The following is a 25,527-nucleotide window of genomic DNA, read 5'->3' as shown; positions in this document are numbered from 1 at the left end:
TTTGTTCTGATTTCAGCGATACAACAACGCGACTGATGCCGAACGAACGTAGATTTTGATTAATGGTTTTTCGTTTATATCATACGCCGTAGGGGTTATTCCGGGAGGTGAAGAGAATAAAGGGGGAGGGAGTATAGGGAAAGTTGCCGCTCGGTATACGCTGACGGTAGATACTACGAACTGTACGCATCGTTGGGTACGAAGAAATTCAAATTTTCAAAAATAAAAATGTTTTTTCACCATCTCGACATCAATTTGTTGTTAATATTCAGACGCTTGACCGTTCCGTTCATTAATAATTAATCGACAACTGTTTTCAAAACGATTAATTAATAATATTATTGGACGGTGAAGAATCTCTCCTCAAAACTCCCAATAATGCAGAGTAATTCCAGGTGTTGACGAGAATAACGTCCAAAATCATAACGACGACGGTTTCGGTAATAATGAAAGCAATAAAAAAGGAACAATAGAATTGACATTTATACCACCCGTTGTTATCAATGAATTATACTTTGTGTGCAGCAGGAGAGAGCAGATGTAAGAGCGGAACGAAACGTACCGCCGCATTCTGAATTGCACCCTACAGTCCCACCCTTACCCCGCCCTCCCGCAGTCCCGAAAAAAAGGTCGAAAAAGTTATTGTTATACTGCAGGGTACTGACAATAAGTCGATAATAGTTTGTGGGGTGATTAGAAAATAGGGGAACATCGACGCGTCCGACGTACGATTTGCATCGACGTCAAATTTTCCCGTACTTACGAGAGGTTTAGCTTCATTTCAATTTGAGAAAATCTACAAAAATGTTCAACAAACTTGAGCTTATTTTTCTAGTTTAACTTATGTTCGTTTTCAATGTTGAATAATTCATTGAATCAGGTGTATCTATAAGAACAAAAACAACAACAACAACCTGAATGCATACACGAAAAAAAAAGGAGGAAAAAAAAGTGAGAGAAAAAGTTTTGATGAGTTTTGCGAACCGAGCGAATTGTAATAGCCGCAAAATTCGTTGTTTCTTTCTTAATTTTTTTGTTATTTCTTTTTGTTTTTGTTTTTTTTTTTTTTTTAGCACTTATACGACGGGGTGTGTGTGCGTAAGCATGAAGCGAGACTTGGAATTACAGTTTTAGAAATATATCGTCGTATATATCTATACGCCGTGAGAAGTTTGATGGTTTGATGGGGTCTGGAAGGGCAGGATCGGCATAAGCACCGCGAGAGGCAGCAGTTTAGGTGAGATAAGATAAAGTTTTGAGATAAAAAATACTTTGACGGTAAAATAGGTATAGATATACAAGGTGGGTAAATGGTAGGTATAGGTAGGTACGGAAAAGGGAAGAATGAGGAGATGGGGAATGTTAAAGTACAGCATGAAATGGGAGTTAGAGTTAGAGTGGGAGTACAAAGTGTGAAAGTGTTCGTTTGATTTTAGTTCATTTTGATGGTGGTCGGTCGCTAGAGCATTCGGGTTCGGGTCTGGGTTTGGGTTTGGGTTTTGCTACGGAGCGGCAGAGGGGGGGGCGGGGGAAGAGTTAGTTCGGTTTGGTTAGGTTGTGTGTTTCGGATAGATGAAAGGGTTTCCTTTGCAGGTATTGATTTTCCGTTTTACTCTCATCGTGCAAAAGAATGGAAAGTAACGGAGAGCTAAGGAAAGGAACTTCCTTCCTTCGTTTTTTTCTTCATCCTTCCTTCCTTTCTAACCTACCCACTTTTCGCTTTCTCATTCTTAGATATCCGCGCGCGATTTCTCATCTCAACATCAATTTTACTCTCGCTATTCTCATAACTGTCATAATATCATTCCCCGCATTTCTTAAGGAAATATTTTTCTTCCCTCATCTTGCATGGCGAAAAAAACAAATTTAAAATTGAATTATGAAAAAAAAAGTCGAGCGATATAGTCGTTAGGCACAAAACATCCGTCAATAGTCCAGAAATCGTTACAACGATAAATAGGTAATCGCTCATTGCGAGTCAGGCAGAAATAACCGAGTGGATAACCACCACCCACCTGCTTATGAAAAAAAATAAAAAAATAAAAAAGGGAAGAAAATACCAAGACTTCAAGCGACGAGGGTTGGGAAAATGGGGGTTAGAAATGAATAATGAGTGTCTCCTGATGATACGGAGACGAGAAATACACATTTATCATCTAAACATCATTCTCTGTTTTGGGTAACGTTGTAAACAGCGGGGTTGTTGCTGGGTAAGCATAACACATGTACGCGAGGGGAGGATTTCAACCACACGTTGCGAGGGATCCACGAATAAGGGGTGTGTTTACCCCTTAAACGAAGAGAGTCGAGGATTTCTCAACTAACGTGTAAGGGCTTAGTATGCCATAGGTGTACGCGACACACGGGAGACGAAGAGACACGCGATGGAAACGTCGATATTATGCGAATAACCAACTTCAAATCCAATAAAATCCCCGTTCGTATTTTCTCTCAACTACCGCCGCCACCCTTTATCTTCGGAATACACGCGATCGCGACCCCAAACACGAAACCATCTCCGCAAGGTCATCGGTAGGATCTATACCCACGACAAAACACTGCGTAAGTATAACGTATCGGAATCAACGAGTTTCAAAACCGGTGAAAAAGTGACAGTACAGCAAAAATTCGTTAATTTCTTATCAAGATTTCAGCCCTTTTTCCCACGGTAAGACAACCCCGGAATTTTATACTTTATAGTACGGGTATACGGAACCCGTATAATCGAGGATCTAATTTTTTCAACAACTCTATTTCGGTACCTATCTTTTTCAAATTTATATTAGCATACGATTTATACTTCACCCAATTTTTTGTCGTTTTTTTTTTTTTTTTTTTGCTAAGGTGAGGTGTGTAAGATGACGGGACCTAAAAATAAGGGGCTATCATCGAGGCGAGGGTCGAAAAGGTTTAGGTGAGGTCAGAGTAACTGAGCAAAGGGGAAAAACAGGGAGAGGAAAATAAAATCATGAAGAGAAAAACCGCGGTGAAAAGCCGTTCGCGTTGTACGAAAGTAGGTAAACCAGTGGGTACCGAGAAGCGAGAGGGATGTGGTAAAAAAAAAAAAAAAAAAAAAATGAAAGAATAAAAAACGATATAAGTGCCGAAGATGAGAAGAAAAAGAGGAAGTAGGAGAAGAAGAATAAGGGAAAAGTAGCTACGAGGGCTGAAAGGGAAGTAAAAGGAGAAAAGCGACGATAGCGGGTGGGGTTTAAAATTCCAGGAACAGTGATAACAGGGACAACGTTCGGTAGGGAATATAAGAAAAGTGGGGTTCGGGATCGGGATGAAATGGCCCGGAAGCCGTGCGCTCTTTTTCCGGCAGGTCTCTCACAGCCTTGTGCGCGCTTTTTCTCGAGCTTTTTCCTATAGATATATTTCTCCTCCTCCATTTTCTTTTTTTTTTTTTTCTTTCTCTCTTTCCACACTGCGCTCGACACAACAAGCGTGTGCGTATACGTACGTACGTGTATACATATATACGTTCGTGATACGCACATAAGCATGAACGAAAAACGCGGCAATAACTTTCATAGGGAAAGTTTTTATATTCCGTTTTCACAAGAAACACACCGACGTACCCATCACCGATATTATGTAACCAGCACCCGTAGCGACGTAGCGTAACGGTTAAAACAGCAACAGAGCTCTCATGTACCGAAATACACGCACACGATGTACGCATACGTATGCATAAAGGACGCGTCGGTTACGTGTACGTTATTTCATACGTTATATCGCGTTATATGTATATAGTATATATAATGCACGGATGTGGACAAAATCCTCAATTTTCGTGATCTAGGACATCGCGAAAGGCTTTCGTTCGTGCCTTCGCTTACTGAATCACGATTAACGCACGCTTTCAAACTTGCGTGCTATATACTTTTCCTCCCTCCCTCCCTCCCTTCCTTCCGCCGTCCCTCTCTACGGCGCATCAAAACCCACCCCCTATTTTACCCACTATTTTTCCTCTCCGACAATATGGTCGGCATGGAGAACGAGCGTGACGCAACGCGCGCGCATCTAATTCGCATACACGACAGTTTTATGCTTGACAGAAATAGAAAAAAAAAAAAGAAATAAAGCCGCCCAAAAATGAATTGAATGAAAGGGAAAACTGATCGCAATGGGGGCTGCTACTTTCTTTTCATGGTTTTCATTTCTGTCGGTCGAGAGTCCTACGAGGGACTGTGACATCCTTCATCCCGGAATACTGCGCGTACTTGACATTCGAAAAGATTCCTAAAGCATTTCAGAGATTTCGTACAGATTTTAGGATTGATTATCATTTTGTTGGATTTCATGAAGATCCTACGGGAGAATCGTAGAATAACACGCGCGTCGTTATTACAGGACTTCGTGAGATCGGTATCGGATTACTCAGAATTTATTAGAATCTCTCAACTTTGAGAAGATATGACAAATTTCCCAGGATCACGAATCACGCAGACTTTGGAAGTTTTCAAAAAAAACTTACCGGTTGTCGAACACTGTCTGCGTCTGTTATTTTATTGTTTCGTTTTTTTTTTTTTTTCTTTCAAATTTATACAGTTCACCAAATTTTCCATTCATTATTCACACATGCGCTCGCAAGTCTAACGAAAGAGATGTACATTTTTATTAATGCTAACACCCCGTTGAGAAAAAAAAAGCGAGAGCGAGTCGACGAGTTAATTACATGCACGGTTGATGTGTGCATCTAAAAATAGTTTTTAAGTACATTATATAGTGGGTATTAGCTAGTAGTCGGTACAGCGGTACGAGTAGTATGATATTCGGTAGTATTATAGTTGCAACAGTCAAGCCCGGGGTACAGTGACACAGACCTGGACCACAGAATCTCTGCTAATGCTATAGCAGTTAGTTACGAGGTTACGATATAACTATACCTACACGGTGACCAAGCTAAACTAACCTAAACCTCGTAATATGTTTTATAGCTCTAGCGTAGCGGAGGCAACACTCGACGCCTGATAAGAAACAGTCACGTCATTTAGCGCCAGTGGGGGGGATCACGAATCTCCACTCCGTCCCGTCCCGTCCCATATCATTCCATTACATTATATCCCATCTAGCACGCGTGTACCCTACATTTGAACCGCATAATGAGGATAAAATGTCCACATTACCTATACACACACACACACGCGCGTATGACGGTTCACGTGCACAATTATACACACCCATTAATTATCGCGATGGAGAGGTGTGACGGTATGGTGAAAACTTGGCCCGACGCTACGGAGATCCGACGAATTTTTGGAAATTATTCCACCGTGGCGTGTCAACGCCACGGATGATACTACGTGGATATTATTAAAACGGTGTCGATTTCAGATCATCGACGACCGGAAGGAAAAAGGGTGAGAAGGGGGAGCGTGGGGGCCGAATTCCGTTGACAGGGGTTCCCGCGCGTTTTGGTTTCAGTCCTCTTCGTACACGCGTGATAATGTGGCAGGTAATTTCCGGAACGATGAAACATGACCCGACGACCTCTTTCTCGCGAATCGCGAATCGCGAATCGCCACACGAGATGCACGGGAGAGGAACCACGTGAAAAGCTACGCGGGGGTAGAATTCGACGAGCAATAAAAGCACTCGAACATCCAATCATTAGAAGAAGAAAAAAAAACACGTTCATTTTTTGCAACAATTTGATATTGAAAAATGAGGCTGAAAATGTTTTTACTCCGAGACAGATTCGAACACGTGATGCATTTCATGTACATACTCTATACGAGGTAGGTTGCATGGCGTACGTTTTCAGTAGAACCGGTGCAGGAAGTGATGTCATCGGTCAGACGGAGTGAGTACAGAGGGTATGTATGTACGTAATTATGTGCGTTACGCGCTCGCAGTGATTACGCATACTACGCAACCCACACAAATTTATGTTACGTACGCATTATGCGCACGTATGCTACAATTTTTATTTTTCCTCATTTTTTATTTTCAGTAAAGGTGTAAACGTGTGCGTACCTACGACACCGAATATGTATATATAACACAGTTGAACTGCACGCGTGATGTTTAACTAACGAATATAATATGGAAATTTCCGAGAACGACATGCGTTGATAAATCGTGTAGCTATACGTACCATGTTTAGTCGAACGTACGTACGGGGTGTGGGTCTGATTTCATGGTTGGTTCCATGTTATCGAAGTTATAGACGTCGGGTACGATTACAATGGCCGTTAAAAGTCAATATTTAAACTACTATATGAGATGAATTTCATCCTTGTCCCGATCGAAAGTTGGTGTGTAGAGAGAGAGAGAGGAAAAGACTGTGGTGAGTAAGTTCTACCTAGGCAGATGAAGATATCTTCGTGGAAAGCACAATACCGAAGTTGAAACGAATGTATGTTTTTTTTTTTTTTTTCTTTCAATCTCTTTTTTCCAACAACCTATATCGATCGGTTCATGAAGAATTAACCGGTCCTGCGTATATTTCCACTCCGAAAACTTACAGATACGGCTATTGTGATTAATTAATTTCGATACACCACACGGTGGACCGAATCTCTATAAATCTTCTCCTAGAATTGTCCCGTTGCAGGGGAAAGTCAATCTCGTTTGACTCGAAACGATACGTGGTACGAATTGTATCGGGCCGCATTCGGTTCGTATTATAAGGCGTACCCCGAAAAAAAAAAAAAGAAGAATTGCGAATCGATGTGCGTTACGCACCTATACTTTCGCGTTGTTCGGGACACGGTGTCTGGGGAGTCGTATAGAAAATGTATGGAGTATATACCATACGTGCGATGCACGTGAAGAACTACATGTATATACAAAACGCACAATACCAACAGACGACGCTTTATACGAAAAGTTACTAACGGCTGAACGGTCTTATTGTGCTGCAGATTCTGCAGTAAGCAGAATCTCCCTCTTCCATATACTCTCAGAGAAATCACATTAGTAACATTTCAGTAATCACTTTTATCGCATACGACGTAACAACTACGACGAAGAGAGGGGGAGAGAGAGAGAGAGAGAGAGAGAGAGAGGGAGAGAAGGAAGACAGCTGGAACGAGAGAGAAAACTACGGGATCTTCAAACTTCCCCTTACCACTAGATACCCTAACATGAGCCAAGTTTGGATTGATAGGAATGTACGAAACTTTCTACATTAACTTCTATACGTCCTAGTTTGGCGTAGAATTTTTCTCCAAAGAATCAAGAACACGTCCTACGTGATAGCGGTAGAACAAAAAAATAAAATAAAAATGATAAAAAAAAAAGACGGCTGAAATGCGGTGTACCCTTACCGGTATAGAAACTTGTCCCAAAAGTGAACAACTTTCTACCGAAGCATCCAAGGTCGTGAATAAAGAGAGAAAAAAAAAGAAAAAAGAAAAAAGAATCGGATTACCGATGAAGACGTAGACATTCGGTCCAATGTCACGCTCCAATTTTTCACGTCGAAAACGGAGAGTGAACGCGAAATTTCGAAACGATGAAAATTTATATCGTCAACAAACGAAGTGCAAATAACAACTTCCTCGATGCGGAGGGCAGCATAGTCAGATGGTCGGCAAGCCACTTTTCATCCCCTAGTCTCGGTATCCCTCCCCGGTCCCTATTCCTTCGCCCTTCTCAACATTCTCCCTAAACTATTTTCGCCCTTCGTCATTGGGGAGATGGTGTGCGTGCAGCGTACCTAGGGCTATCTCGAAAATCTCCTCATGGGCCAGTTCAGTGGGGCGTGGCGCCATAGCCGTTCTGCAATCACCGTAGCCGCGCTGGTTGCTTACGACCCTAGGTTCTGATTAGTGGCAAATAATACCCGTAACAATGCTCTTCTAGTCGTGCTCCTGCTGCTGCTTTAGCTACTACACGAGTGGCGTTCATCGCCATATACATATATTTATGCGTGTGTTGGATATACAGCCAACCCCCGCATTCGCACATCGCATCATTCGCATACATACATATGTATATATATATATATACCGACTCACCACCTAAAATCCACCGTTCCGACTCGCATTGTGCTACGCCGCCGTATAAACCGATCGCAAATCGAACGAGGAATCTATTCCGTACAGGAGAGAACTAAGTAAGTAGATGGGTAGGTAGGTAGGTAGGTAGGTAGGTAGGTAGGTAGGTAGGTGGATAGGTAGGATATGGGTACTCGAAATGAGGACCCTGTAGGGCGATTGAAATGGAAAGTGAGGGTGTGGAATAGCCAGAAGCAGCGCGATATATCCTTTGTAAGGATCAGGGGTGAGTATTCCAGAATATTGGAGAGGGTGAACGATCCACTGTACTCCTGGAGCAGCATCGGTGCAGTACGTCTACCATAATGTACGAGGAATGGTCAATGGCTGTTCGTCCCGATGGACGAATGTCCGAAATTCATCCCTCGAATGATACGAGGATATTTTTTCATCCGTACTCAGCAATTTGGTACGAGCGATGAATTTGGTTCAGGGTCAGAAAATTAAATACAAGGTAGCGCGATCCACGCGTGAGCAATGGATATTATGAATTCTCTTCGTTAAAAATGATTATTATTAAAGCACACCAGGTGGTTGGAAAAAAGATATTATGACATGATTAAAAGTAAACTTGATTTTCGTTAAAAAAAAACCAGATGGACATGCTTTTTCGTGTATTCATAAGCTGCTTCATTTCTCAGTAACTGTTATATACATACATTAATTAGCCGAAGGACTTGTAATAATTAAATTAGCATACGTATAATACACATGAGGGTATCGATATAGTTATATTGTACGAACGTTGTTCCATAACAATATGCGTATACGATTCTCAAAACAAAGACGTATGATACAGCTACACGAATGTACAACGTATTGCAAGGAACGTTAATTAAATTATCATGTGGGTATACATATATTCATTCGAGTTTCTAAATCAAAAATCGAGCGCGCAAACGAAAGTAACTCGACTGTTGCTACGTGAAAAAAACACGCGGTAGCTTAAACGTTATTTTACAGAATTGAAAAAAGAGGTAAGAGCCGTTTTAAGTAGCCGTGGTTATCAATAATGCCAAGATCAAATACTCTGCTGACTGAGGATATTGAATTTCTTGTAATAACTTTAACATAGTAATAGCTGTGAGGAAAAGATAAAATTCCAATGGAAAAAGGAGAAAGTAAAACGAAGCATAATTTAACACCATGCTCACTAGAATCAGATAACAGAAATTTATGGTCCAGCTTATCAAATTTCTGAATGAAATTCTGCTCCGCAAGTTTCTTCTTCTCTCCTTTTTTTTTTCCCCCCTCGTTTCACCTGACGCGAAATTCTATCTTATGTATACATAGACGTCACACGTATGTACAGGTACCTGTATATAATCTACATAACTACCTGCTGCTTTGAACTTTCGATGCAGCATATTAGGTCGCCTAATACAATAAGAAGGACGAGAAGAAGGACGTTTCAGGTGCAAAAGATTGTTGGAAAAAAAAAAAAAAAAAAAAACGGAAAGGAAGAAAGAAAAAAAGAAAGAGAGAAAAAGAGAGAGGAAAAAAGAGAATCTGTAGAGATGTAGAATAAAAAAGAAAAAGGTGAAATTCAAGTCGTGAGAACCCGAGGTGTATATATATATAGTTATATCATTTCGGTTCTACTGTGGGAAAAGCGAAGCCTTGAAGCATATAAGAAGGGCATCGAAGTTAAGGTGGGGAAAAAGGGCACCGAATACTAGTATAAAGCAAGAAAAAGAGAGAGGCTCTTTAGCTAGATGGAAAGAAGCCTGAAGATCAAACGCGCGACTTCTGCAATATAAAACACGCGCTGCGTTCGGGATTAGACTTCAACGGATCGGTTCGATCCTACGCGAAAAAAAAAAAAGAAGCCACGGATTTCAAATATTCTTCCGATTTTATTGATCCTTTTGTTCCATTTATTTCCCCCTATTTCTACGTGCCGTCAGTTTTCGGGATCATTTGGGCGTGACGTTAATTTCGTGAAAAATGAATGCCACGGGCTTTGGGTCTCTTGTAGTATTACCGGAAAAAGGATATTTCAATGGATTTCAACAACTATACCCAACGCTGCGGCAGCAGCGGGGCACCGCCAACGAGAGGACACCGTTAGCCACATGTATAATACATGGGAACTGTTGCAACTTTAACTATACGTATAGATTATAGAGCTGTTGCTCCTGTCCATTCGATTGACAGTAATTTGTTACACGCATCGACGAACACCAGCGCGCTCGCAATATATAGGTATATATAATCAATGTATTAGTTGTACAATGTACATATATACAAAAAGAGATACGTAAGGTATATTAAGTGCAACTATTGGACCATAACTGATCGACAAAAAAACTAGAAAAAAAAAAAAAAATGATTCAAATTATATCATTTAGTCGAAATGCCCGAATCATCGAAGCGCGGTGAACGGATTCATCGAAATCATCCACACTGAAATGAACGAAAAACCTGATTCGAATATTTTTTACCTTGAAAATACTTGAACAATAAAATTTCTTTACGAAACCAAACTGGAACAAACTCCCCTCAAATCGTAACATGAACATGTATGTACATATCTATAACGCAATATGTGCCACGATGTTATGTACATTTGATTCGTATATAATCAAATATCTATAGGTATGTTGGAAAAAACTATTATACGACCCGTAATGTACGTAGTGCACATAATGACCACGTGTTACATGTATCTAAACCCCGATCATTGGTATCGGATGGTTGTAAAAGCATGTGCGTAGCTAATGTATGTATGTACCAACACTGCAGAGTGCATGTATGTATAACGATGTGTTATGAATACAGAGAACGGAATGAAATGGAATAGAATAGAATAGAATAAAGATCGGCCTTGCGCACCGGCAACGCGACTCACGGTATGTTACTGTATACATTTAAAAAGCCAGAGAGAGAGAGAGAGAGAGAGAGAGAGAGAGAGAGAGAGAGAGAGAGAGAGAGAGAGATGAATTCGAAAGGAACGCAATAGCGACCTGCTGAACATGGGAGAGGAAAATGAGCGTTGTCAAACGTGTATTGATTACGAAATCACGCGCGCGGCTGTATCGGCACTAGAATTACACGTATAGTATATGCATAAATATATACGTAAATGAAACGTTAAACTGATAGACATTAGGTACGACATAATGGTGGTTGAACACGAGTTTGTTGGTACAATACATACACTCGAATAAAACGCTGCGCATAAGAAGGTATATACTTAGGTATGTCGGAAGGATAGGTACAGTTATCAAAATACATACGAAGTAAAAGATGAACAAGAAAGGTGAGGTAATTACCGATCACCATTAAAGTAAGATTTATTACAGTAAGGCCGATCTTCTGCGTTCTTTCTTCGTTATTATTAATAAATCATTCAATTTTTTGGAAATGAAACAATGAAGAAAAATACATCAGGGTTTCATAAATATACATATGTATATTCACCGACACTCCCCTAGCGTGAAAAGAAATATGTAAGTCAAGTCAAACGTTAGTTGGTGCCGGTGCTGGGCATGCTGAACTCTAGCGTTAATATCCCACATCGCAGTTACCGAGCTTGTTAAGAAGGCTCGTCTGCCGGATTAAAGTCGAATTAAAAGATAGAACATCTGCCTCCTGTATCTTCCTCGGGTGTCAAACCCACCGACACTTGCGACGAGTAAAAGAAGAAGAAAGCAACGATATAGCAAAACGAAGAATTTTCCGCGTTGTACGATATCGAGTGCATTTAGGCATCGAACACGCGAGCGTAAGAATCGCATAATGGCACAAAACGTATACATATATGTATAAGCTCGAGTAAAGCCGAGTAAAGCAGACTTAATATACGCGTGTGACGATCGGTGTGATTATACGGGGCATTTGGAGAAAAGTTAGCCACCACCCCGCAGTGTCGGGCTGGCCTCTTTCTGCTAGAAGATAATGTACATAAAGCAAATTTCAAAGGGGGCTGGAGGGGTTGAAAGGGTATAGAGTCGGGGTAGATTCGAGTAACGTAATACCTGTGTATGGCCGATGGTGCGAAAGGGCAGCGTTAAAGCGGTTTAGAGTCCTCAAAATTAAATACGAACCAACGACGAAGACACCATATACGCGAACGGAGTAAAAAATTCAGAGGGTAGTAACGAAAGCCTTTTTCATTTGGGGATATAGGATTTCAAATTTTTTGTCGTGCATAGTTCGTTCCTACAGGATTAAACGACGTGCGAACGCATCCACCTACTATATGTATGTGTGAATATTTATTTCCATGCAAATAACGTCTGAACATTATTCAGAAGATCGAGTAAAACGAAATACATCTGCCCGATAGAATTATAATTATTATTAATAATAACAATCGTCATCGCAACGACAGATATAAGCCACGGGCGATAATAACGAAAGAATTTCGGCTCCTATAGCTCGGCAGCAGAGTTTCGAATGAAAGCCCCGAATCCCTCCAAAGCCCAAACGCTGGCGTTACTCGGTATGGGTTTAAACCTGCATACGTCTCTAAATACGTAAAGGTGACGTTGCATCACGTACGTACGCGAACCCGAACGTGGATCGTACAATGATATACGGTATAGGTATTGCGATATTTAAAGGACATTCGGTGTGTACGTACACCCATACGAATATAATATACGTGTTACGAGTTTCTACGAGTACCACCAACCATGTACATTTGATACATATAGAGCATAGAGTGTAAGCCGATTTTAACAAATCTGCAGACATCTGCCCCAGTTTTTAGGTCAAGCATTTTTCTGTCTTTTATGTAGTTCGTATTTTATCCTTTTTCTATTCAGTATGCAGCATAGTGTCGCATTATCTCGCGAGAGAATGTAAAAAAAAAGGGAGATTAGTCCACATCGCGGAAACAAAGATGAAATTAGATTCGTGGAAATTAGTATTTTCAAAAAGTCGAGTGAAACGAACAATACCGTGTTGAATTCCGTCTCTCCCGCGATCAAATTCGTTCGAATTTTTATCATATTAATTTAGTTTCATCGATTCTCTTCATCGTCTGATCATTTTATCTCGGTTATTTGTTATGGAGGTACGAGAGGAAAGTGGAAAAATTAGAAAAAAATAAAAAGGAAGAGAGGTGAGAAATAGCTGCAGAGCAGACTATGAGGAAAAAAAAAGAAGCACAGCAGGACGAGGATGACGAGATTATTATTCTGCGTCAATCTCTCTAACTTGATTGGAATTCACGCGAATTACTTGTCGGCGGCATAGCCCGATCTATAAGTGCGGCGGTAGCCGAGAACCGTTTTCAGAAAGCAAAAGCACCAAGAGAAGAAGAAGAAGAAGACGAAGTAGACGGAGTAGGAGATGAATCTTCTGCAAAAGCAACCGCACCCAGTAGCAGCAGCAGGTTTTGTAAAGACTTTTAAAACGCTCGTTACTCCGCAAAGTAGTAGTGAATTCGGACGCCCTTAGCACACTTCAACTTCTTAACCGATGGCCACTGTCGCGAATACCAATTGAACATTTTCATCTTAAACGAAACATTTACTATCTTCAAGGTGTTTTCAAACGCTCGTAGCGCCTCTAATTGCTGTACCCAAAAAAAAGCTCGTAGTATCTATTAGGGCTGTTCGAAGTAAATTCATCGTTAAAATGGTCGTTCAATTATCGTAAATCTTGCACGAGGTGTAAAACACTTCAAATTTCACCGCAATTCCAATTCATTATTGAAAAACAAAGAAAAAAAAAAAACAATGCTGCTCCGTATCGAATCATCCGACGAGAGTTGTTCCTGTTCAACGATGCGGATGAGAACAAAAAAAAATGACACGCCATTGCGAAAGAATGATTCGTCCGACACTATGCGGATCTATGCAGGTACGATATATTACCGAGCTGCAATTATACCTTTTTATTTTTCATTTATTTCTATATATTTCATTCTATTTTTCCACCTTTTTTTTTTTTCTCTCGATACTTTTTACCTTTTTACGAAACTACTCAACAGGCGTAAAACGTTTCCGTGTTAGAAATACGCAATTGGAGAATCATACGTGATTGCGGATTTACGCGTGGCGCACAAGTGATTCATTGTTATACTCACGGTGCACTGTGCGGTATAATTATTTTGAAACAAAAAAAAAAACAAAAAATGGTTGCTTTTAAATAGTTAAATTTCATTAACGAATTGCGATGAGATATGGGAAGAGAAGAAGAAAAACAAATTGAAAAAAAAAATTGAGTAAAAAATCGTCGAGAAATAAATTTCTAGGTCAGAGGAGACAACGTTGCAACGACGACGGTGTGTGTATGCAGTACAGTCGAAGATCCGAAAGAAAAGAAAAAGATGGAAAAGAAGAAAACGCGCCGCGGCGGCGGTTCCATGGCGCCAAGCTGTTGCTCCTCGTACCTACAGTTTGTTCGTCGCTCGGTCGGATGTATCACCATAACTGGGTCACGGAATGATAAATTATTGCTAACCAATTTTATTCAACATTCTGACCCCCGCGCTCCACAACAACTCGAAGAGATTCTCGCGGGTCGGTCGGACCGAATTATGTCGGAAAAACTTCATTTCCGCTTGCGAGAAAAAAAAGTTAGTCGCTCACAACGACGCGATCCAAGTTCAAATCCGTTTTGCATACTTTACACTACAACTAAAATAGACAGAAAAAAAAACGAACATTCATATAAGTTCTAGACGATCTTTAGCGACTGCACGAGGTTTTTTCGCGGTTACTTAAAGTCACAAGCGTTCACGTTATGAATGATAAAACCCTGAAAATTATGTAGATCGTGACACGGATCGTTAGACAATTGAACTGAGAAAGTTATGAATTCACTTTTCACGAGGACGTCGACGATTGTATCGGAATTTTAGTGGAGTGGAAGAGCTTTTCGTCAATTTTTGGAACATCTCATCTTCGTCGTGTGCTCAGATCGACCGATTTCGATCAGTTCTGGAATCTTTTTTTCCAAGACTTCAGGATTCTTTCGTAAATAGACCGAAATTTTTCCTCCCCCCCGCATGTTTAGAAACGCGCGATATTAATTGCCGCGTGCGGAATGAATTATTGGCGCGTTCGTTTCTGTGCCTCGTACATAGAGAGTATCTGTTGCATTATAGGTGGCAGAGATAGTCTGGTAGATAGTTACTCGTACATAATCCGTGCCAATTTTCTATTTATAGAACTACTACTAGACCGATAAGAGCCGACGCCCACGCGGTCGAGTAATCTAGGTGCAAGTACGGTGGGATACAGTAGGTACAGTACACGGTATACGGTATACGGTACGGTGAAGCGAAAGCTTTGCTCATACGATATTTAGACGGATATAGTAGAGATACATGTAAATTAAACTATCAAAATTAGCAGCGGTGAGTGGCGAATCTCCTACGCTTTGTAATAATTGATATTCCAATAGAGGTGGCGGCGATGATATACGCCGTAACGAAATTTATCAACTGCAGTCCGAAGCGTCAAAGTAAAAATTATTCAAAATAACTCGGAACAATCCCGAGATGCGATATGATTTTAAAGATGTGACGTAGCGATATTCGTTCTTATTTTTTTTAGTCTTCCGTTCACTTATCGATTCACGAGACGACAAAAAAAAAAAACAACAAATTGAGGCAATTGATACACCCACGCCTTTCGTAATTCGAGTAGGTGGTTGTTCGGTGGAAGAAGAAGAAGAAGAAGAAAAAGAAGAGAGTTAAAGAAGAATAAGCACCGAAAGTAAAGGTGAAACTTTTGACTTATATGCGCGACGTTTGCAAAATTGTTTAAGCAACCTAAACCGAGGTTACGAATGAACGAACTAAGAAAGTAAGAAACTAAGGGGAATAAGGACGGCAGAAATTCCACCCTCTCTCTATACTGCGGTTAAAGTTAACTTTTGTTCAAGTATAAGGCGAACACGCCGCTGACGACGACTCGCTGTGAGAATCAACTACTTACAATTAGAGCACCAATAGTAAGTACCGAGGGCTCAACTTCAGAGTCTCCCGAACAACGATTACTTTTCTCGGAAGAGTCCTTTGTTCAGATCCCCGTTAATTATTCAATATCATGTTACAAAATTAATTCACTCAAGAACCAACGACACGTGAATTATGCAGGAATGTGTGTCAACGGAAGAAACCTACTCCGCGTACATCCGTATCGAAAAAAAAAAAAAAAACAAGACAAAAGGAAAAGAGTTTTTCTTTTCCTAAATTGCAAGTGAATATATATATATCAAGGGTAGGTATAGCCCACATTACGCCACTAGTCTAGGTAAATCGATAGTTATTTTTTCTTCGTGAAGCGGAGGAAAGACCTCCATTGGTAGACGCACAGAGAAAGGTCACTCCTCTTGGCTAGGTTGCACAACCATGAGAATTTAAGTGGAACACTTTGTATATTGGTCGACCTTCTACGGTCAAGAAGAACCGCCGAATAATTCCACGGTGTCGAGACGACGTAGACGTGATATGAAAGAAAAACTATCGCGATTTTCGGCAATCAACGACAAAAAACCACATCGCTTGAAAAAAAGTTACAAAAAGATCACAGAAGAAGAAATAATATAAGATGTGTCCTTGGTAGAGATACGTTGATATAGTTCCATAATTTACAACGAGCGGTGCGTAACACATGGGCCAAGAGTTTCAGGGACCGAAAATAAGATAAAATAAACAGAAAGAAAACAATATACATAAGAACAACAAATGGGATAAAAAAGGGACGGGGAGATTGAGATAAGAATAAATGAAGTTATAAAGAGATCTGCATAGGCGGTGATACCATCTATTTATCTATTCATCCAGATCCCTCCTCATCTACCCGCTCATATCGTCAACTTGCAGCATCGGATTCGGTAGCTAACGGCGTGACGTAAAGTTACTCTCGGCTAGAGAAAAGCGAGCTTACGCTGTGTCAAGTGGAAGACTATGCAGTACCTGCAGTACACACGTATAGGTGGGGAAGTATACGAACAATCGTCCCGTGCATTTATATGCATGCGCGCGGATATGTGTTATATTGCTATTTATTGCGTATGGATTGCAGAGAAATTTTACCCCTTTGAAAATAGAATTCCACCCGCCACCAGAGGCAGCAACAGCGGTAGCGCGGGTACCCCGGCAGCAATAGTTCGTTCGCAAACTAGTGGAAACGATATACGCGATTCACTGGAGTGAACATTGCGGCGATCATACAAAATTGCGCAAAATTATACCGGCGATATAATCGCGCTGGATATATTTCCAAATAAATAATATATGGAAAAGTTCGTGTATCACGCAGCTAATAAGTTTCAATTTTTGTTTCTTTTTTTTTTTTTTTTTTCAAGATTTTGCGAGAAAGTTCATAGACTCGACGAATAAAGTATAAGACAAATAAATTTCTTCATTAATTATGGATTCGTTACGATTTTTCGATCACGGGTACATACATGATCATTATTGACGGTCGGGAATTTTTTATTCATATTCGCGCTGAACAGTCGCAGCGATACGGTTCGCGAAAGAGGATTTTCCGGAAAAATGACGATGACAGGAAATGTCTGATGTGGGAAGTGGATTTCTATTGCGAAAAATTGCAGCGTAGTACAAAGTTCGTGTCATACCGATTTGAATTTTTTTTCTCTAGAGCTGCCATATTGAAACAGACGTGAAGTATTTTTTAAAACTACTTGTCGAGCACATGGTTCTACAACCTTCTATTTTTTTTTTTTTTTTTTTTTTTTTTTTTCAAAATAATTAAAGAAAAGGAGTTATCGTCTGTCGCAAATTGGCAAGACATATCAGTAAAGTTGCGGAGATAACCTCTTTTCGCAATGTTATCTGCTGCTTTCTCGTCTCGTTTCTAGCCATAACATCGCGTGACAAACACTTAAATATCCAATTGTTATTCAATCATTAAACATAATTATTGATCGCGTCAATTTTCTCGGAAGAATTAAAATCCGAGTCGAGGGCAATAATATTGCGATCAAAGGTCAAAGATAAATATGTAGTTATATTCGAGGTGAATAAGTTCTATCGATCTTTCGCTTTTGCGACACGGAAAAATAAGAAAATTTCGTAATAAGAAATTGATGAAATTGACAGTTCTTCAATATCAATCTCTTCTTTTTGTTATTTTTTTTTTTCACGTGCTTTCATTTACGATAGATCTCACGCATCGAGTACCCGCTTGTATAGCGTAATCTGCGTTAAAATTGTTTCAGAGATATCCGTTGAAATATGCGACGAGAATTTGATATTACGGATTATAATATTCTGCTACGGAGGGAGGGAGCCAATATTATTTCAAATAGGACGAATCAATCGCAAATGAAGATGACTGTAAACAACAAAAAGAAATGCGATATCGTAGTCAATTAAAACGACGATCATTGATATCAATATCGTCAACGTAGTTATTTATTTATCCATCCATGTTTTCGTTTTTCCTTCTCAATCTCCTTCGCCCCTTTGTAATTGATGATTCTGTAACTTTTATCATCCTCCCCAACCCCCACATACCCATTTGCATATATGTATTCAAAAAGAAGCCTAAATTTTCGTAAAAATTGAATAAGATGAAAAATTTTAGATAACAAAAAAAAAAGGGAGAAACTCACCCTCGATATTCCCGGTGGTTTCCGGTCAGGGTAATATCCTCGATTTAAGCCAAGGGTATCCTTAAGGGAGTCACAATAATCACTTGTCCGAGTCATATTATATTTGATAATATGATTGTAATTGTAAAAAAGGATAATTTGAACTCAACAATTATCGTCGATACATGTATGAGTGTAATACGCGCGTAGGGCTCACTTTCACCAAATTTTTATTGTTGTTGTTGTTGTTGTTGACGTCGTTATTATCGCTGGGATAACAACGACATTGGCGATGATCGAATCAACGATGACGAGTAATCGAAGGCTTAGAAAAACAAAAATGATTAACACGAAAAAAAAAATTAGCCAACATCACCGCAGCCGCTCATTCGCTTACAAGGTGAACTACGAGTTCATTAACAATCACCGTATCATTAGCATTATGGTAATCATCGTCAATATGCTCTTTGAAATTGTTGGTCCGTGTGTTACGCGTATGTATAATTTCGTTATTCGAGAACACGCACTCTCAAATCCAGTTTCCTTTTTTCTTTTTTTTAATTTATTTTTCTCTATCCCGTTCACAACGATGATTACGCGATGAAATTAACACAATCGTCGATTTAACGAGCAACACAATAATGCACACAAGGTAACAAATTACAACCTTCTCATGATTTTTATCAGAGAAATTAATTATTTATTCTTCCGGAAAAACACTAGCCGATCAAAGCAAATTCGTTGTGAATTTAATTTCCAGAAGTGGGTAACGCACGTCATATTACTAGTTTGTTATCACGTTGCAACGTCACGGCAGAACCAGAAGTACAAACGAAATTCGGAATTCTACGTGACGTGTGATCCACTTTTGCGATTACAAAAATACGTACGGTTTTTTCATTCATCGATACGTAGGAACAAGCGAGGTCGTATACTCTCTACGAATGACGACGCACCATTGATCATCCGCAAATAGTTCCACTTCGTACTTCGGATTCTTCGAATATCGGGAGACGGAGCGCGAGTGTAAAAAAAACCTACGAGATACCGTCGACGCGTTACGTCCTCACGCAGCAACGTCTCGGAGCCGACTGGCGCCCAGGAGCGACGAGGATATCTCGGTGCCTGCGTCGAGACGCCGTTGATTCTCCAGCGCGCGCCTCTATCGGACTGAATTCGTAACGCGAAAACTCCCTTTGCTTTTCATCTCCCTTCCTTCCCTCGCTCTACTCGTAATAGTAAAGAACGAAACCCAGAAGCAGCCGGCCACGAGCAGCCACCCCATCAAAAGTACCGCCATCGTCCCACCCTTACGGCTTTTTTTTTCTCCCTCTTTCGTTCCTCTCTTTCTCTCTCACTCGTTTTCCGTTCTTTATTCGGAAACTACCCTATATAGCGTCTATCCTCTACCCTCAAACTGCTGCTAACCTATTTGAGTTGGGGGTGCAACGTACAGAAGAGGGTCGAAGAATGAAAATTTCTAATTTCGTTCAGCCAATTTCCAGTTTTTATTTATACATTTATTTTTTTAATTAAAGATAGAAGAGATTTCAGCTTGTTTCGTGCTCCATACGAGAAAAAACTCCAAGATCCGGTGGCTTTTTTTTCCCTCGATAATTAATGCCGTGCAAAAGTTTTCCCTGATTACCGGTTCGTCGTTACATATAACGTCGTTAAAAGCGAAACTGCTTATTATTTTGTCGAATGAATGAAAATGCAAACGAAATAAGAATCCGCAATTTGACAGAAATTTTTTTTTAATGACAAACGAAGTAAGAGTTACGGTGGTGAAAATATTCAACTTTTCTCCATTTCGCGGGTTACGCCCTTCGGGTCGTTCTGATTCCAGAAGCTATTCGACCGGATACGCACTTTTGTCTACAAAAAAACGAGGGGAAAAAAAAGAGTCGACAATCCGTGTTTTCTGGAGTTCCGTCTAATTTTCCGTGGGTTGCGTCCCTCTGTATGATTTCCAATTATCGTTACGGAGACAACCTACGGCGCTTCCACGGTAGTGGATATAAATGAAAGTTTTCGACGTAACAAAAAACGATCAATTTCATTCAACATTTTATGTCCAGGGATTTGTACGTAGCGTTTACACTCTAACAAATCATATCACACGCGGCATCGCTATACTCTATAGCCGTTGCAGTGCGACGCGGTGTAGCTTGTATATCCCGCGGTTGTTATCAACTTTTTTTCATCTATATTTTTTTATCAACTTTTTCTTTTAGTTTTTTTTTTTTTGTTTTTTTTTTTATCACTCTTTATATTCCGTATGCACGTACCGTGCACCTGACATTTAACAGCCGAAATACAATATTTATACAATACACAGATTATACAGATGCCATGGGACCGCACGAGATGAGATCGGGTAATATTTTTCTATATTTAATACACCAAATCATAGAAATTTCGTTTCACATATAACTGGGTACGTATAACGTATTACACGTGAAATACCTGTTACGTGTGTATAAATGGAAAAATTTCTTTCCCACGATCGGTACCGTCAGATTTATCCCCTCCAACTCTCGCGGAGTTTCGGGAGAATACAGGAGAGGCGGGAATAACATTAGAAAAAGAAGGAATCGAATGAAATTCACACGCGACAAGATTGAAAGAACGCGTATACGAGAAAATCTAATGAAATAAAATAAATAAAATTATCTAAATTTATTTCAAACCGCACCGTACGTCCTACGCGTCGCCTCGCTCGCGAGCTTTTTTTTCTCTCTTCTCTTCTCTCCACGTTTGGAATGAAGACCTCTACCGCGTACTGCAGGTAGATCGACTGCAAGAAGAGTTCACATCAGTCAAATAGAAGCATTCGCATGCGTAAGACGTTCATTAAAGATCGTAACCTGAATCTTAAATTCTAAGACGGACCAACTAAGCGACATGATGAAATTTTTCCCATTCAGAATCACTCGAAAATTCAGAGGAAGAAAATTATGTACCGAGATTCCCTTCTCTTTTCAAATTTTCTTCCAACGATTTCAAATGGTCATTAAATGTGCGATGAAAGTGACAAAAAAAAAAAAAAAAAGTCAAAATGAAATTTGACTTCGAGCAATCAGGTCGGAAAAACGTTTTCCAACGTTGCGGCGCGAGTTCTCCACCTTTCATTTTCGAATTTTTTTCATTTCTCTCTTCTTCTATTTTTTTTCATTTTTTTATCGTAAGCTATTTAACCTAATTTATCGGTCATATTTTTACGCCACTCAAGGACAAAGTCCCGCGGTACCGCGCGTTCCAGGGTTCCGCACGCGGCGCGAGGGGGATCGTGGGACTGCGGTGGGTTAGAAGGGGATAGAAATGGCGGATAAATGGATCAAAGGGTTTCGGTTATCAACCTCTCTCTTTATGGCGTAACACCACACCAGACCACACCGCGTCATCGCTGTGCGTCGCGTACGTGCGTGTACGTGTGATCGCGCACACACGAAGCGCCCTGTATCGTTTATATTGGCTCTGCAGAACGATAAGCTATTGAGTAGCGGAGCGCTTTTCAGAGATGAGATGGGCGAAGAGAAAAGAAAAAAACGAGAAAAGGGTGAGAGGGCGAGAGGGCGAGAGGGCTCCAGAGGGGGGGTAGGGGCGGTTTGACTGGGATGGTTAGTTATCCGAGGTGACGTCACGCGCCATGACATATCTCGTTATTGTTACGGCGTTCATAATGAAATTTGAGGCTCACTTTACGACCCTCGCACAGATTATGCCTTTGGTCTCTCGCGCCTTTGACGTATATACGCGCGCGCGCCACGGCAAACCCGTTCCCCGTAGGCAGGTATACCTATGTATTATTACGCCGTCGCGACGCGCCGCGTCGACGATTCTCATCCCCCCCCGTTCCTCCCCTACGCTCCCATCCCATCCCCCCCCCCAGCGTCGTCTCGGCGCGTAGCTATAGACGCTTCCAAATCTGAATACACGTTTTTTTTTATTTCGTTTGTTCACGTTTTATTTTTTTTTATCACGGTATTTCTCGAAGTTCGAATAACGTACGGGAAATTTGAGAGTATCTGTAGCGGCGATTCGCGTATTATGTGCGTACTCGTCGATCGCGAATTCTATTTACTAGATTCTTTTTTTTATTTGTATATTCTTCGGATCCTTTTTGCGGTTATTTCCGTCGTTTTGATTTTTTCCCCATCCCTCGCGGTGGCGGGCCGTGGAATACCGCGAACAAACCTTCTGTGCAAACGGAAGCACGCTGTATATACGGGTGTAAAAAATTTTTTTCGCTGCCAAATTCGGTGTCCGTTCGTTCGTTCGTTCGTTCATTCATTTCTGTATTTATGTACGATAATAATAAAATTCCGTATGTATTATGTACATGCGGATCGAAACCGCAATGAAAAGTTGTAAAATATTGGAAAAATATATATAATAGAAGAGAAAAGGGCCGGAAAGGGAGGAAAAAAATACACCGGACGCTGCGGAACGATCGAAGGAGAGAAAAAAAAAAAAGGAAAGGAAGAAAAAAAATCACTCCTTACTCCGGTTCCAGGTGAAATAAACGTCGAACTATACGGCTCAGGTATATTTGAAATGTACGTGCGTCTGTATACGTATGCTTCGCGAACGCGTAGTTATGTAGTTAAAAGTTGCAGGTAGAATACAGGTAAGTTGAGGTTGGGTTTTTACAACGATTCCGCTGTACAATGAACAGCGATTGAAGCGAGTGACCGAGACCTCGTCACGCCTTTAAACTAATGAATTCCGAAGTACGTTCAAATTTTCGAGTCCCGAACCCTGACGTCCGGTATTGCCGCGCATTATAGTCGTAGAGTCATATTTTACCTTGGTTCAGGTGAAAAAGAACAAGGGAAAGAAAAAGAAGAGAATCGAGAAGCGGCCTTTGCAGGTGGTCATTAACCGAACTTAAACCGAAAAGTATACACGAGTCGCAAAGTATAGGGCGTGTTAGAATTTTCGAAAACCATTACAGAACAAAGGACGTGACGCTGCTGCGGAAAAAAGAGAATTTTAGCAGCCCGCGCGAGGGGTGTCGACGACGAAAAAAAATTAGAGGGAACGGTTTTCACCTGCGCAAAAATTTGCACGAAGGTGGAAAAAATTTGAACGAAATTTTTAGAGATCAGACGATCCTTCGACGTACAAGTTTCATAGATAGAGCGGGTCCTCCCGCGCACGCAGAGCTGAGAGAAAAATAACGAAATGAAAAATAAAAATGATGAAGAAGATGGAGAAGCGTACAGCTCGGAGGATGAAAACCTTCGAGTTTCTGGACCGAAGTAGATCCAGCTCAGATAAATGCCGGCTAAATTAGAGTTTCTTAATTGCTAAAAGGGAGTCAGGTAGAGCTTAGGGGTAAAAAATGGAGGCAGGTGTTCCCGGGAAATGGAGGGTTGTACCAACGGTCACGCGCGGTTCAAACTTTGCCGTCTAGAGAGAACGCACGCTGTTGCGACGATGGTTGCGTTTCTCGAAATATACGTCGTACGACCCGCGGCGTCGAGTTTAACTTTTCTTTCATTTTTTTTTTTTTTTTTTTTTCTAGAAAAATGAGGAAAAGGATTAAAAATGGGTTGTAGACTTTTCATCTACCTGAGATCCGAATCAATGTTTATTTATTCATCTACTTTGCGAAACGACTTTTCACTTTTGCAATTATTTTCGTACGTCCCAAAGCCTTTTCGGAAAAAATCGCTCTCTTTTCCGGATTTCTTTTTTCTCCGTAGCTTCACGCTGTAGGATTTAAAATTCAATCCCGACCGGCTCTCCGTTTTCATGCTTTGAAAAGTTTGACTCCGCAAATTTGGTTACAGCAGAGCGTAACTCTACAGACTGGGAAGTGAACAACTACCGAATCCCCGTGCGAACAGAATAAATATTTTTTCAAGATTCTCCACCGGCAGATATAAAGATAAACCGTAAACTGCAGGTAAAGCGGCCACACCCGCTCAGGTGTCTCAATACAAGTACAGCCTACCGCAAAGTCAACTGAAATTTTGCAAAAATAACGATTTACAATTTTTCGAAAAATTAATCGTTTCTGTAATAAAACGAAAATCAAATGATCGAGAGGAGAGAAAAATATTCTCAACGGTTTTCTTCGTTTACGTTCGAAGGGTTTCCGTTCAGCTGATTCGAGTTCGATTCTATCTGTATAATTTTTTACAAATTTCTTCGCCGATCTAACGAGAATAAAAGTCGTTTATAATAATAGAACGATCGGTCAAACCATAGATATCGATTTCCGCACCGCACGAAAAACCCAAAACGACACCTGGTCGACCTCGGAAGGTTATAGTCAACATTGTAAAACCTTTTTACTCCAGTGTATATTTTCTTTCAAATAAATATATATATATATACATATATGTACGGCTCAGGTATTATATACACATGGGACAGAAGCACGCGATATCAAAAGTCGTTTGTACGAAGCAAAAGAAAAATCCAAAGAGTCAACTGCTGCCTGCAGCTACTGCAGTCGTACGTAAACGCGGCCCTTAGGTAACACAAGTGGGTATAAGAATTTGGAAAAACTTTACTACAGATTTCCGTCCTGCGACACACATTTTTCAAATTTCCTCTATAAAATGGAAGCGATCTCATACAATGCGCATTATTGACTGTATACCTGGACTTCGAGGTGTAGATCGTCCGTAAAGAAAAGGGAAGATTTTTTCCTTTTTTCTCATATCCACGCATATATATTCCTTCTTTCAATTCACAATTCTCCACAATTTTGGTTATTTTGGGCAGGATCGCGCATAGAAATGGTCCCGACAAAAACGCTGCAGGGACCTTTTTTCTACCGAGGATCGGGACGTACGCGCAGGTCAAACGGGACCCCCTCAAAAATTTCGATGCTTCCTCAAAGGCGTGAGGTTGAAAATCCGGGCGCAGCACCTGGACGTTCGTTTCGTACCTGAGGGAGAGAAGGAAAATGGAAGGAAGAGGAATAAGGCGGTTTTCCTCCGGTACGTGAAATTACGGACAATTTCTGTAC

At 40.6% G+C, this 25,527-nt stretch overlaps 1 protein-coding gene across 2 annotated transcripts in view; it reads right to left on the bottom strand.

Annotated features, from left to right (window-relative positions):
- Positions 1–25,527, bottom strand: part of LOC110116929 (slit homolog 2 protein-like) — a 54,875-nt gene that overhangs the window by 11,367 nt on the left and 17,981 nt on the right. Inside the window, exon 1 of one of the 2 annotated variants that reach the window (XM_025746409.2) lies at positions 18,558–19,639. The exons of the other annotated variant lie outside the window; for it this stretch is intronic. Within the exon in view, the coding sequence (XP_025602194.2) occupies positions 18,558–18,653 (96 nt within the window). The 5' untranslated portion in view covers positions 18,654–19,639. Of the gene's footprint in view, positions 1–18,557; positions 19,640–25,527 lie in introns of those variants that run through there. 2 annotated transcript variants of the gene reach the window in all.

Source organism: Athalia rosae, chromosome 3 (genome assembly GCF_917208135.1).
Source record: "Athalia rosae chromosome 3, iyAthRosa1.1, whole genome shotgun sequence".
NCBI lineage: Eukaryota > Metazoa > Arthropoda > Insecta > Hymenoptera > Athaliidae > Athalia > Athalia rosae.
The sequence above is the reverse complement of the archived record's forward strand: the minus strand, read 5'-3'. Positions and strand labels throughout refer to the sequence as shown.